General features: G+C 46.8%; 1 protein-coding gene across 1 annotated transcript; it reads right to left on the bottom strand.

Annotated features, from left to right (window-relative positions):
- LOC102526970 (cell adhesion molecule CEACAM7) lies at positions 1–11,525 on the bottom strand. Its single transcript, XM_072967046.1, has 8 exons — positions 11,365–11,525; positions 10,074–10,433; positions 8,790–9,068; positions 2,495–2,615; positions 1,468–1,520; positions 1,122–1,153; positions 663–704; positions 1–406 (listed from the first exon to the last, which is right to left on the bottom strand). Exons 1-8 carry the CDS (start codon positions 11,426–11,428, stop codon positions 317–319), a joined length of 1,041 nt encoding a protein of 346 aa, XP_072823147.1. The 5' UTR covers positions 11,429–11,525; the 3' UTR covers positions 1–316.
- Between the last annotated feature and the right edge of the window lie 1,712 nt (positions 11,526–13,237).

Here is a 13,237-nt window from a genome sequence, read left to right as displayed (position 1 = left end):
TGAGAAGGAGCTCTTTATTCAGATCTCTCAGGGGGCCCCTGTGGTCGCAGGCCACTAATTTCTCACTAACTTCTCACTAACACTAACTTCCTCACTAACCTGGGAAGCACCCACTTTTGGGGGAGATGGGAGATTGAGACCTGGTCCATCCAGGGCTCAGGGCAGCCTGTTGGGTCTCCAAATTCCAGGAGGGACCCTGACCCTGGGCCCAGGTTCCCGAATATCCTCCAGGCTCAGAGCTGGTTATCTGGCTTAAGCTCTACCTCCTGATCCTACCTGGAGTCTGGGGTCTCAGCAGGGTCCCTCCCTGCCACCCTTAAGAAGCATTTCTAGGAAGAAATGAGGAAGCCACATCTGCTTTGTGATTGAGCCCACAGTAAATGTCTCTGTTGGAGTGTAGTAGTTCCTGTAAAAGAAAGAAGAGGCTTCTGAGCTCATGCAACCTTCTCAGAACATGACCTAGGAGCTCCCAGGCCCTGGGCCCCCAGGGCTGCTCTGCCGGGGGCCTAGTTGTGTCGAAGGTTCTCTGGCCCCAGACCCCTCTCTCCTCTTCATCCCCTTTCCATTTCTGCTGCTGTTTCCTGGACCTCCAAACACAACCAGGGGGCATTTCCTTGGGCCCCTTGGGTCCATGGGACCAGAACATTCATCCCCACACTCACCTGGTAGATGGGAACAGCTGGCTTGGGGTCAGATTGGGAAGCCTGGGCAAGGGAGAGAGCGGGACAGGGAAGGAGAGTCATTTCTCCTCAGGAGTGACCAGCTCTGCCTCCCGAGGAGCTGTCTCCAAGCCTGAAGCCCCCACCACCAGCCCCACCTGGGCTGTATCCCCCGTCCTTATCCTGGGACCCCTGCCAGAGGATCCCCATGCCCACTGTGCTTCTAGCTGGACTCCAGAGTTCTCCTGAGGCCAACAGGGGACCAGTGCAACCTCAGGACAGGGTGGTGGGTGGTTCTGTCCCTGAAGTGGGCCCAGGTCCTGGCCAGGGTGGGTTTGTCTTGTCCTGGCTACTCCAGGGTGAGGGGTATCTGTGCTGTGCTGCAGGGTTGGACAGTCCTCCTGCCCTCAGTCTGTGCAGCTGGGACCCTGGGGTGAAAAGACACAGAAGGGATGTTCTTACCAGAGAGACAGAGCTGCCAGAGGGACCATGTCCTGGGAACAGAGACAGGAGTTAGCACCCAGGGGTGAGGAAACTTAGACCCACCCAGCCAGCAGAGGCTGGGGGTCCAGCTCCCAGAAAACCAGGAGAGAAAGAGCACCACCCAGGGAGAGACCCTCTGCAATTTTAGGGTCCAGTGAGGGCAAGGAGATGACCCATGACTCAGAAGGCATAGGGCAGGCTGAATAGCCAATCAGGGTGCCCCGCGCTGAAGCCCCAGGGGAAGGGTCAGAGGCCCTGGGGGTGACTGGCAGCGGTGGACACCATGGGGCAGGACCGGCCACTCCCAGGGTGAACAGATACTCACCAGGGGTGGACGCTGGGGGGCAGCGCACTCTGTTGTTCTGCAGGCAACTATGGCTAGGAAAGATCAGGCTTCTTTGTGAGCAGTGCAGGGAGAGGGCACAGCTCTGGGGTCAGAACATGGGACAAGGAAGGTCCATTTTCCAAGCAGGGAGTGGGGGAACCTCCTTTCTCCACCAGTGCTGCTTAGGAGAGGAGGGCCCAAAAGAGGGGAACTGAGGCAAATCCGTAAGAAGCCACACCTGTCCTGGTCCCAGAGGGGAAGGACCCACAGGCCAAAGCAGGTCCAGGAGAAAGTGGCCAGAGAAGGGACAAAGGATCAAATAAGGAATCAGACCAAAGGCTTTGACTAAGTGGGAGGGTAAGGCCCGCAAAGGAGAGCAGGGCCAAGTGGGGAGCTAGTGCCTCTTGGATCTCTCTGAGTGCAGTGCCGCTGCTCTGACCACCTTCCTTCAGACCAGGGGATGCTAAAATGTGGCCATGGCCTTGACCTCCACCTCTGTCTGCCTGGGAATGAGGCGTAAAGGACATCCCACGATCTGCTGTCCTGGCACTTTTTTCTATCTCACATGTCAGGGGCTATGGTTAACACATCTGCCACGTGGGGACATTTGACCCCCTCCCCGCCCCAGTCTGTCCAGGCTCCACTCTCTGCTGTGTGACCTTGGCCAGGATGACCCTCAAGTCTTGATGCTGTGAATCCCTTTCATCAGGGTGATTGTATTTAATTAAACAGCAAGAGGTCCCGTTTACTGAGTATTCACTCTCTGCCACACAGCTGCACGTCTGCTCCAGGACAACACTGAGCAGGCGGGGCCTTCACTGAGCCTAATTTATAGATGAGGAAGGTGTTGAGAAGACGTCCCAGGTCAGCATCTGGTGGGGAGGAGTGAGTGGATGACAGGGAATATCCATAGGGAAGTTAGGAGGCCGTGGAGAGTAAGGCTCAGAATCTGAGGACTGGGTGTCCTTCCTCCTCAACTAGGGTCAGAGTGGGGGACAGAAGTGGCATCTGGGAAATGCCATTGTACCTTTTAATCCTTGCAAGGAAATAGAAACATCCCAGGGCAGCCACCAGTACCACTGCAACCAGGATCCCAACCACGATGCCGACAATGGCCCCCGTGCTGAGAGCTGGTGTGATTTCTTGCCCTAAAAGGAGGAGAGAGAGAGAGTGAGGGGAAGTGGAGGCCTGAATCCATTGGAGGGAAAACCAAGAGAAACCTTCTGGGGGAGAGGGCCCAGTAAGGGAGGAAGGAAATGCAACCGAGGTCTGTGTGCAGCGTGTGTGTTTTGTCATCACAATTTCTTCCCGACTTTCTCACCGCAGGGCATTGCATCATTTTCTCTTCCTCACACTTGAAATCTTGGACTTGATCTATCTCTTCGTTCTCCCACATGAAGTGAGTTCTATGTCTTGTTCAGTTTCCGTTTAAAGTCTCTTCTTCTCTCACATCATGTCCCTTCTGCCTGTATCTTCTTTTCCATCACTCTCGATGATCTTAGAGAGCAAGCCCTTACCAGTCCTCTCAATGCTTATCAGTAACAATAATATTAGCTGACAGTTACCAGGTGCCTTCTGTGTGCCAAGCACATTCATCTGCTCTGATCCTTCCACCCCCGTGAAGGAGCGGGATCATCCCTGGTGTGCACACATAGACCCACAGTGCTTAAATCAACCAATGTAGGTCATAGAACTGGGAAGTGATAAAAAAATTTTAATCAAGTTCTGCTTGACTTTACAGCTAATAACAACAATGTTAAGAAACAAAATAATACTCGTTGAAAACATTACTTGACTTGAGCCTACAGGCTGTTGGGTGGGACCAGGTCTTGGTGCCAATGACCCAGGCAAGATGTCAGCCTTCAGGAAAGTTCATGCGGCTGAATTCTCCCCGGACTTCTGCCACCAGCTTTTATGTCCCCTGGGCTCTCCCACTAGTAAAAGCAGCCAAATGATCACCTTTACCTTTGCTAGTGGAGGCGTGGCCACCATTTGGACCAGTGAGACAGAGCCCAAAATCATATTATTTGGAACTGTGTGGTCCCCCAGAAATAGTGATCCCAAGGGGCTGAAGAAAGAACTAAATGAATTAGTCAGTGCTATTGAAGAACGTTTTTTCCGGCCACAGAAGTATAACCTGCAGCCAAAAGAAAAGTCAAATATCCCAGCCTCGGACATAATTACATTTACTTACAATTAAGCTGAACCTGATTTCTGTTTTTATTAAAGTTATTTACTTATTTTAGTGGAGGCGCTAGGGATTGAACCCAGAACCTCCTGCATGCTAAGCATGTGCTCTACCACTGAGCTATAACCACTCCCATGAACTTGATTTCTTAAGCAATAGTTTTGAGGGCCAAATAATTTAAACTATTGCTTAGAGTATTTATATTTTTAAATAGGCTTACATTCTTCCTTGTTTTATGTTTGAACTTTAAGGTAACTAATGAAAGATGGCCAAATCTAAACAAACAAACAAAAACCCAACAACCCCAAAACCCCAAACAAAAAAAAAGAAAACATTACTTGAGCCCTGACTGTGTAGGACCCTGTCTAGGCTTTAATCTCATTAACTTCCTAGAAATTTCCTTACAATAGCTCTAAGATCCAGCTGTTCTATTCTGGTTTTACAGATGAGAAAACTGAGGCTCAGGAGGTTGAGTGTCTTGCCCATAGTCAAACAGTTGGTACAAAGAATAACCAAACAATGACAGCATTATCCAGGTTTCCCATGCTCAATTAAGCACGTTCTAGAGGCTCTAAATGGAGACTACCCACGTTTTCATTACTTGCATTTATTACACATCCACTTCCAGTGAAATTACGAGAGAAGCAGTAAAGATGGTGAAGGTCACTCACAGCACTCAGCTGGCAGATGGGGTCATAACTGCAGACATTGACCTGGGGGAGACTTCACACTGGTAAGACCCTGAATCCTCCCTCCTAATACTGCTGATGGTCTCGGGACAGCTTCATCCTCTCAGAGAACCATAAACTCCTGGTCACTGATTGATCAAGCACTGTATCACTGGGCCAGTTTGGGTCCAGGCTGGAGGGCTCTCAGGGGAGTTCTGAGGGGAAGGGCTTGACTACTGAAGAGGGTGATCTCTGTCTGGTTCCTGGTCATGTAGAAGGGGAAGAGTGTATGTCAGCCTTGTGGACAAGGCCAGTCCCTTGATTGATGCCATCTGACAGCTCCTTGAGATAAGCCATCACCTTCCTCCCCAGTGTCCACAACTGCTTTCCTCTCTGTCCTGTTTTCCTACTCCAAATGTACTTGTCTGAGATTGACTCAGATCATGTTAAAATCAATGCCCATGTCTAAAACATGTCCTTAAGGTGGGAGGATGGCTATCCCCATATTGGGCCTGTCTGAGGAGAACCTCCTTCTCTAGAAGGAAATATTCTTACTCTTTGTTAAATGATTTACTCAGGATTGAGGAAAACCTGGAGCTGAAGTGTCAGAATTGAAATTAATAGTTTACCTGATGGGTTCAACTGCACATTTGAGCAGATAGAAGAAAGGCTCATTGAATATGAAGATAGGAAAAATGAAATTATCCAGACTGGGGAGTAGAAGGTGAAAAAAATGAAGAAAAGTGAACCTAGCCATAGGAATATGCAGAACTCCATCAAGTGGACAAACATGCCAATAATGCATTCAAGTTTTCAATGTTCAAAATTGAAAACTATGAATCAACACATCAAAGAATGTTAAAGAATGCTAAGAAGAATAACTTAAAGATGTACACAATGTGACACATTATAATCAAAATGTGAAAGGCCAAGGAAAGAAGGAGATGATTAAAGCAGCAGGAGAGAAATGATTTATCATGTACAATGGATCTTCAGTAAGACTAAAAGCCAATTTCTCATCAGAGACCATAGAGGCCAGAAGGCACAGAGATGACCTACTTAAAATCCTAAAAGAAAGACTGTCAGCCAGGAAAGCTATATACAGAAAAACTCCCCTTCAAGAATGAAGGACTAATATAAGACATTTCCAGATAAACAATAGGCAAAGGAGTCTGTTACTCAGATATGTGCCATATATGAAATGTAAAAGGAATCCTTTAAGCTGATATGAAAGGACATTAAGCAGTAACTCAAAGCCATGGGAAGAAATAAAGAACACTGGTAAAGCAATTCCATAGGTAAATATATTATTTAAGCCATTATTATTGCCTCTTCCTTGTAATTGTTCTTTTTCTTTTTTATTTCAAAGGCATTTCATAAGCAACATTTATAAATCTATGGTAATGGGCACATAATGTATAAGGATGAATGAAACTTATGATCCCTAACTGTCTAAAATGGGAGGAATGCAGATGTAATATATAGTGTTTGTATATTACAGAATCTCATTTGGTATTATTTCAACTAGGTAGTTAAGCATTTCAGATGCTAATTGTCAGCTCCAAGTCACCACCAAGAAAAAAACTAGAATAAATATGGGAAAGGAAAGAAGGGAATCAAAATGGCAAATAACAAAAACAAATAAGCTAAATAGCAGAAAAGTAAGTAATGGAAGAACTGAGGAATAAAAAGCACATAGGACATACAGATAACAAATAGCTAAATGGCAGAAATTACTCCTTATCAGTAAGTATTTGAATTGTAAATGGATTGAATCTTCAAATTAAAGGTAAAGATTGACAGAATGGATAAAAATTATGACCCATCCCTATGCTTTCTTTAAGATACTCATTTTAGGTACAAAGACACAGAAGATGGAAGTAAGGATGGAAAAAAATATTCCACACAACAAAAGGAGAGCTAGGGTGGCTATATGCATATCTGATAAAATTATATCTAAGTCAAAAAAGATGATCAGAGACAAAGTAGGGCCTTCTATATCAAGAAAAGTTTCTATTCATCAAGGAAATATAACAATTATAAGAATATATGCACCTAACAACAGAGCACCAAAGCTGTGAAGCAAAAATTGACAGAATTGAAGGGAGAAATAGACAGCTCTATCATAAGAGTGAGACTTCAACACCCTATTTGGATACAATAGCAAGACATAATTTGAATACAGGAAATAGAAGATGTGAAAACACCATAAACCAATGAGATCTAACAGATGGATACAGAACACACCATCCTGAGAACTGATCTTGTGCAGGGCATAGTACTCAGTGTTCTCACTTCTCATTGCAAACAACCACCGCCTATCCCTGTGAGGAAGTGGTGTCACTTCCCCTGCAGATGGTGGTGATGGTGCAAGTGAGGAAGACAAGTGGTGGGACCTGGAGTTGAATGTGACAGTAAGACAATAATAATGACAAAGCCAAGTAACATACTGAATACTTACTGCCTGAATACATGTCTGCTACATGCTTTCCACCTTCACTTGACTGTCTCTTCACAACAATTCTATAAAGCGCATCATAAACACTATTGTACACATAAGAAAAAGGAGATTTATTTACTTATTTTTGTGGAAGGGGAGATAATTAGGTCTACTTAATTATTTATAGAGGTGGTACCGGAGATTGAACCCAGGACCTCATGTATGCTAAGCATACGCTCTACCACTTGAGCTATACCCTCCCCCTAGAAAAAGGAGATTTAGACTTTAATAACTTATAGGAGGTGATGAGGGTCACTCACAGGTCACATTCAGCCTGAAGGAGTCACTCTTGCTGGAATAGGCCAGGTTGGAGACCTGGCACTGATAATTCCCGGCATCCTCCCTCCTGGTGAGGGTGCTGTTGCCCTGGGACAGCTTCATCCTCTCTGTGAGCAATAGACTCTGGCCATCGAAGAGCCAGGAGATGGAGATCCCAGTGTCATTTGTAAGACAGGTCAGGAACACGGTATCCCCATGTTCTGTGACAGTGGTGTTGCTGGCTTGGATGGAGGGCTGTCCCACTGGGCTTGTGAATAAACAGAGGAGGTGACTGGCTGAGAGAGGATTTGTGGCCTGGGGCTGAGCTTCTTCCCCAGAGATCTCAGCCACTCCTGGGATCCAGTCAATTCTGTAAAGGTGACCCAAAGGATGGCCTGAACCTATGAAGAAGGTCCTGAGTCTTCATTCAGGTGACAATCTGAAAGATGATTACGCATCCCCTCTGACCTCCAGATCACCTCAGGGTGACCCTTGCCTGGTCCCCCTAGACGTCTCTGTACTATCAGCACCAGGAACCCCTTTTCAGCCCACGTGCCCAGGAACCTCATCATCAGGTAGAAATTTTCCCTCACGCCTCCATGTGACCCTTCCCTAAGGTCTTCTGTGACTTCATAATGCCAGCCTCTCTCATCTAGTGTATATACACATCTGTGTATGTCAGGGAGGCAGGCGCTCCACGTATTGGGCCAGAACAGCTTTACATTATTAGGGAAGGTGTTCCTTTTTGCGAAGTAACTTAGTAGAAAATGAAGATGGTCCAGTAAGTTTTCATGACCTTAGGACCTGGAGAATTTTCAACTAAATGATTTCTTAATCTGAAGAAGTCTCTTATTCCAGGTCTGTGGATTGAATATCACAGTGAAAGATGTCTCTAGAGAGCAGTGGTTATGGTTTTAACAAAAGACTGTACACTTAATCCTCCTATAAATTATACTTCTTGGCCACTGTCCTGTGGGACACAGCTTGGTACATAACTAATTTCAGGGTACTTTTAGAAAATCAGAGAGATCTCCACCCAAGGTCAGTCCGAGTAGTCCAGGGACCACTTGCCAGAGACTGACTTTTCATAAGTGGTGCTATCCAGGCCAGTCACAGAATATAGGATTTGCTATTATGTGGCATGACGCGGGGGTACAGAGCTCCTGTGTGGATTGCTGGGGTCTCCCTTTGATAAAGCAAGATCATGAGTGGCTGGGATAGAAGCTTGTGGCAGAAGAGGCTGAGGTTTGCCTCTGGATGTTAATAGGAGTCTGAGGGGGAAATGACAGGGTATCCCCACCACTTGCAGCAAAGAGCATAAAACCATGGGTGATGCAATCAGAGGGAAGGGAAGGATCCTGGTTTGTGTTAGGGCCAAAGTGTCCCTCTGAGCTGGGTCACAACCTTGTCTTAAAAAGTCCCAACCAGACCCCTCATGTTCACTCATCCTGAGTCTGAGACATTAACCTGATTCTCCGATCACAGGATGGTGATCCTGAGCCTCTCAAGACAGGAGCAGCTGTTGCCTCCCAGTCTTGGCTCAAGGCTAGGCCTGCCAGATTTGCCTGGGCCAGGAAGTCATGGCCAGCCTGGTATCCACGGGTGACGGTCCATGTACTTGGACCTGAGAGGAGTGGGTGTGGCCTGGCCTCTGGCTGTGTAGATTCGGGCAGGCTACCTGGGCCACATAGGAACAGAGATTACTCACAGAGGACGTTCAGGGTGAATGGGTCACTGCGGCCGGCACTCACTGGGCTCTGGGTTTCACACACATAAGGTCCAGTGTCATTCCTTGTGACATGGAGTAAAGTGAGAGTCCTGTTGTCCTCGGACAGTTCCAGCCTGGCACTGTCAGGGAGGCTCTGATTGTTGATCCACCACGTGTAGGTGGTGTTCTGAGTCTCAGGTTCACATGTTAACACTACCGTGTCCTCGTGCTCCACGGGGCTGAGGTTGTTGCTGGTGACGACAGGTGTGGGTAACTTCGCTGTGAAGATAACAGAGAAAACATTGCCTCTTTTATACTTTTGATTCCTCCAAAAGCATCTTCAATCAGAGTCATCATCTCTTAACGTCTAAGCCAAACTGAGTCCGTAAAGAATAAGGCAGGTCTGTGTATCACAAGACAAATGCATGAAACTCTGAGCTCACTGAACATACGGCCACCTGCTCTATGTCCGGGAGGAAGCACAGACTTCTTCAAGTGCCAATTGTGCAGAAGCATTTAGCTGTGGAAACAATAAGATGGGAGTCAGAGACCATCTGGCGCCTGTCCTGGTTCTTCACTGACCAGCTTCATGAGAGGGCCCCTGGGCTGAGTCTTGATGGACAGGTTGCTGCCAGGAGTATCTTCTCTCCTCTGCTTCTCTCTGGGGATACTGACTTTCCTTTGGAGTCTCCAAGGCCCCCAGGGTGGTTGGCTGATGGCCTGGGGATCTCATCCATCTGAGCTCTCCGTACTGAGTTTCAGGTGAAGGACCAGGGTTCACTGCTGCCCAGATTTGGCTCTTAGGGCTGAGCCCTGGCTGGTGACCAGCTTAGAAGCCTGGAGACCTGGAACAGGCTCCCCAGGGCCATGGAGTCAGGAGCCCTGGGATTGGGGCTGCGGGGGTGGGGGTGGGGCCCGAGTGTCTCTGCGAGGATCCCAGGGGACCCTCAAGCCAGGCCCCTATTGAGTCCTACAGGGTCTTCCTCAGGGTCATGGTCACAGGGAGGGGCCCAGGGGGTTGGACTGAGACTCCTCTCCCTCTGCTGAGTACTCCCATCAGACTGGTCCTTCTTTTTGCACAGGGTGTCTGCAGGGTCCAGATTCCAGGAAAGGATTCTAAACCTTTGAAATTTTTCTCCAGTGTGTGTCTTGCACTAAATTTTCAAACCCCAACATGGGAGTAATGCAGAGGGGGATGGAGGCAGTGTCCAAGCCTGTCAGTCCTGTGTGTGTGAATAGAATTCACCCCACCCAATAGCGAGATGTCAGAGAGGAATCACTCACGGAATACTCGGAGTTGTCCAGATGCTGCTTCAGAGCTAAAGTGATTCATTATAACAAGTATGGTGTAGTAACCTGCGTCATTCTGAAAGACATTCTGCAACAGCAGAGACCCATTGGCGTATATCGTCTCTCGGCCACTGTATGCAGGCCCTGGTACATTTAGTTGAGAGCTTACTAAATATGATGCAATTTGTTGGCTGTTTTCTACTTTTTCTCCTCTGAACCAGCCATAGCCTAGAAGATCCTCTGTCACATTGTAGAGAAGTAGAAGAACATCCGTCCCTTCTGCAGCATTGACGGGCACTGACTCAATAATGAGTTGGGTAGTGGTGGGCAGGTTCCAGAAGGTTAAGAGTGAGACTAGGAGGGAAGGGAGAGAAAGCAATTCATAATCTCACCTATAAATTGGGATGGAAAAAAGAGGCCCTGGGTCCTGAGCAGGTCTCTTCATCCCTCAGCCTTGCTATATGTTTTTATAGTGTGTGTGTGTGTGTCTGTGTGTGTGTGTCTCCTACTGGTTCACAGTTGGCAGTGTGACCCCCATTACTTCAGCTGCTCTGATCTTGTTATTTCCTCTGTTTGCCCAGGTGCCTGTCCGGCTCACTCCCTCTCTGCTCTCACGCACCTGCTCACCCTCGGGTAGGGGGGCGTGTTAGGAGATGCCCTCCCTGACCACCTGCTCTAAAGACCCTCTGCCTTCACTTTCTGACCTTCCCCTGCTCTGTTTCCTTCATGACACTTGTCAGCACCTGACAGCACATTCTAGATCTCTTTGCTTGTCTGTCTTCTTCCCCATAGAACGTGAGCTCTGTGAAAGCAGTACTCTGCTGATCTTATTGTACCCTCAGTGCATGGAACAGGTGCCAAACACCTGGTAATGAAGGAAGGTGTGTTCCCAGGTCCCTCCACATCCTGGTGTTTACTTGTCAATTTCTAAGGGTGGTCAGTAAGGACAATGTTTAGTGTCCCTGGTTAAGTTGTTTTTTTTCCCATGACAATAACAGTGCTTAGTATTGTCATCAGTTTCCAAAATTTATTGTTCAGGAATTTATTGTTCAAAATTTATTGTTTAACTTGTAAAACATACAGTAATTTAGGTTTTCCTGCCCTTTAGCAATTCTAGTTCATTGAGATTTTCCTGTTGCTGACCCCATCCCTCCATCCTACCCTGCCCCACTGAGGTCCAAACAGAAGCCCTCTGTCCCCTCTCAGAGCCCTGTCTCCCCACGAGACCCCAGCCAGACTCTGTTCTCCCATTTCTGCCCACTCACTGAAAACTGTCCCCTCTCACCTGCCAGCAGGACCGTCTGCCAGAGGACGTGCCCTCTGTGGGCAGGGGCTGAGGGGGGCTCCATGGTGTCTGCTGTCTGCTGTGTCCCTCCCTCTGTGAGAAGAGTTTCCACTCCAGAAACGCCCACAAGCACTGCTGTCTGATGTGTGAGCTCTGCTGTCCTTCCCCTCTTCTGTGCTGGGCCTCCTCCTAGGGCAGGAGCACATCATGGGTCATGTGGGCTGGGGGCGGGGTCTGTGCCCAGGACACTCTCTCTCCCTCCCCTCTCAGTCCTGCCTCCCTGCTTCCCTCTTCCTCTTTTCCTTCTCTCCGTACAGGAGTACAGGCAAACCTCCGAGATATTATGATTTGGTTCCAGACCACCGCAATAAAGAGAGTCTCGTTTTTTGGTTTTCCAATGCCTTTTAAGTTATGTTTACACTAAACTGTAGTCAGTCAAATGTACAATAGCATAATATCTAAAGAAACTTACATACCTTAATTAAAAATACTTTATTGCTAAATAAAGCATCATCTGAGCCTTCAGTGAGTCATAATTGTTTTGCTTCTGGAGGGTCTTGGCTGGAGCAGTTGATGGCTGCTGACTGAATAGGGTGGTGGTTGCTGAAGGTTGACGGCTATGGCAATTTCTTTTTTTTTTTTCCTTTTTTGATGATGGAGGAGGTAATTAGGTTGGTTTATTTGTTTACTTATTTTAATGGAGGACTGGGGATTGAACCCAGGACCTCGTGCATTCTAAGCACGTGCTCTGCTACTGAGCTATTCCCTAACCCAGCAATTTCTTTTAAAAAAAATTTTTTTTAATTGAACTATAGTCAGTTTACAACGTTGTGTTAGTTTTTGGTGTACTGCATGGTGATTCAGTTATACATACATATATACTCCTTTTCATATTCTTTTTCATTATAGGTTATTACAAGATACTGAATATTTTGACCGACAGGTGCTTCATTTCCAGAATATACAAACAGTTCATATAACTCAATAACAAAAACACAAACAACCCAATCCAAAAATGGGCAGAAGACCCAAATCAGCATTTCTCCAACAAAGACGTATACATGGCTAATAGGCACATGAAAAAAATGCTCAATATGGCAATTTCTTAAACTAAGACAACAATGAAGTTTGCTGCATTGATTGACTCTTCCTTTAGCTTGAATACTTAGAGGACATTGTCGCATTATTAATTGGACTAATTTCAATATTGTTGTGTCTCAGGGAATAGGGAGGCCAAAGAGAGGAAGACGGGGTAAATGGCCAGTTGGTGGAGCAGTCAGATCACACACATTTATCAATTAAGTGTGCTGTCTTATATGGGCATGGTTCGTGGTGCCCCAAAACAATTATAGTAGTAACATCAAAGATCACTATAACAAATATAATAATAATTTTGGAAAATTTACAGGTTTTGCAAAAATATGGTATAGAGACATGTGGTGAATAAATGCTGTTGGAAAATGGTGCCAATACACTTGTTTGATGCAGGGTTGCCGCAAAACTTCAATTTGTAAAAAATGCAGTATCTGCGAATTGCAATAAAGCAAAGCACCATTCAAAGGAGGTGTGCCTGTATTCAGGCCCCTGGGAAGTGCTGAGTCCTCTGCCTGCTAAAGCAGTGATTCTCTGCCTACTTGCATACACACACACACACACACACACACACACACACTTGTTTGGAGAAGCACAAGCCTGGGGCCTCAGAGTCACGTCAGGTTGGGGTGCATTGTAGCCTCTCTCACAGCTCTCTCTCACCTCATCTGGCTTTCTCTTCAGAGAAAGAGCAGGGGCTACATCAGGAACTCTTGTCACAGGGATGTCACCCCCACTGTGCATGGGAATCACCTGTGGAACTTTAAAAAGACTGCAAATG

Source organism: Vicugna pacos, chromosome 9 (genome assembly GCF_048564905.1).
Source record: "Vicugna pacos chromosome 9, VicPac4, whole genome shotgun sequence".
In the NCBI taxonomy this organism is placed as follows: domain Eukaryota; kingdom Metazoa; phylum Chordata; class Mammalia; order Artiodactyla; family Camelidae; genus Vicugna; species Vicugna pacos.
The sequence above is the reverse complement of the archived record's forward strand: the minus strand, read 5'-3'. Positions and strand labels throughout refer to the sequence as shown.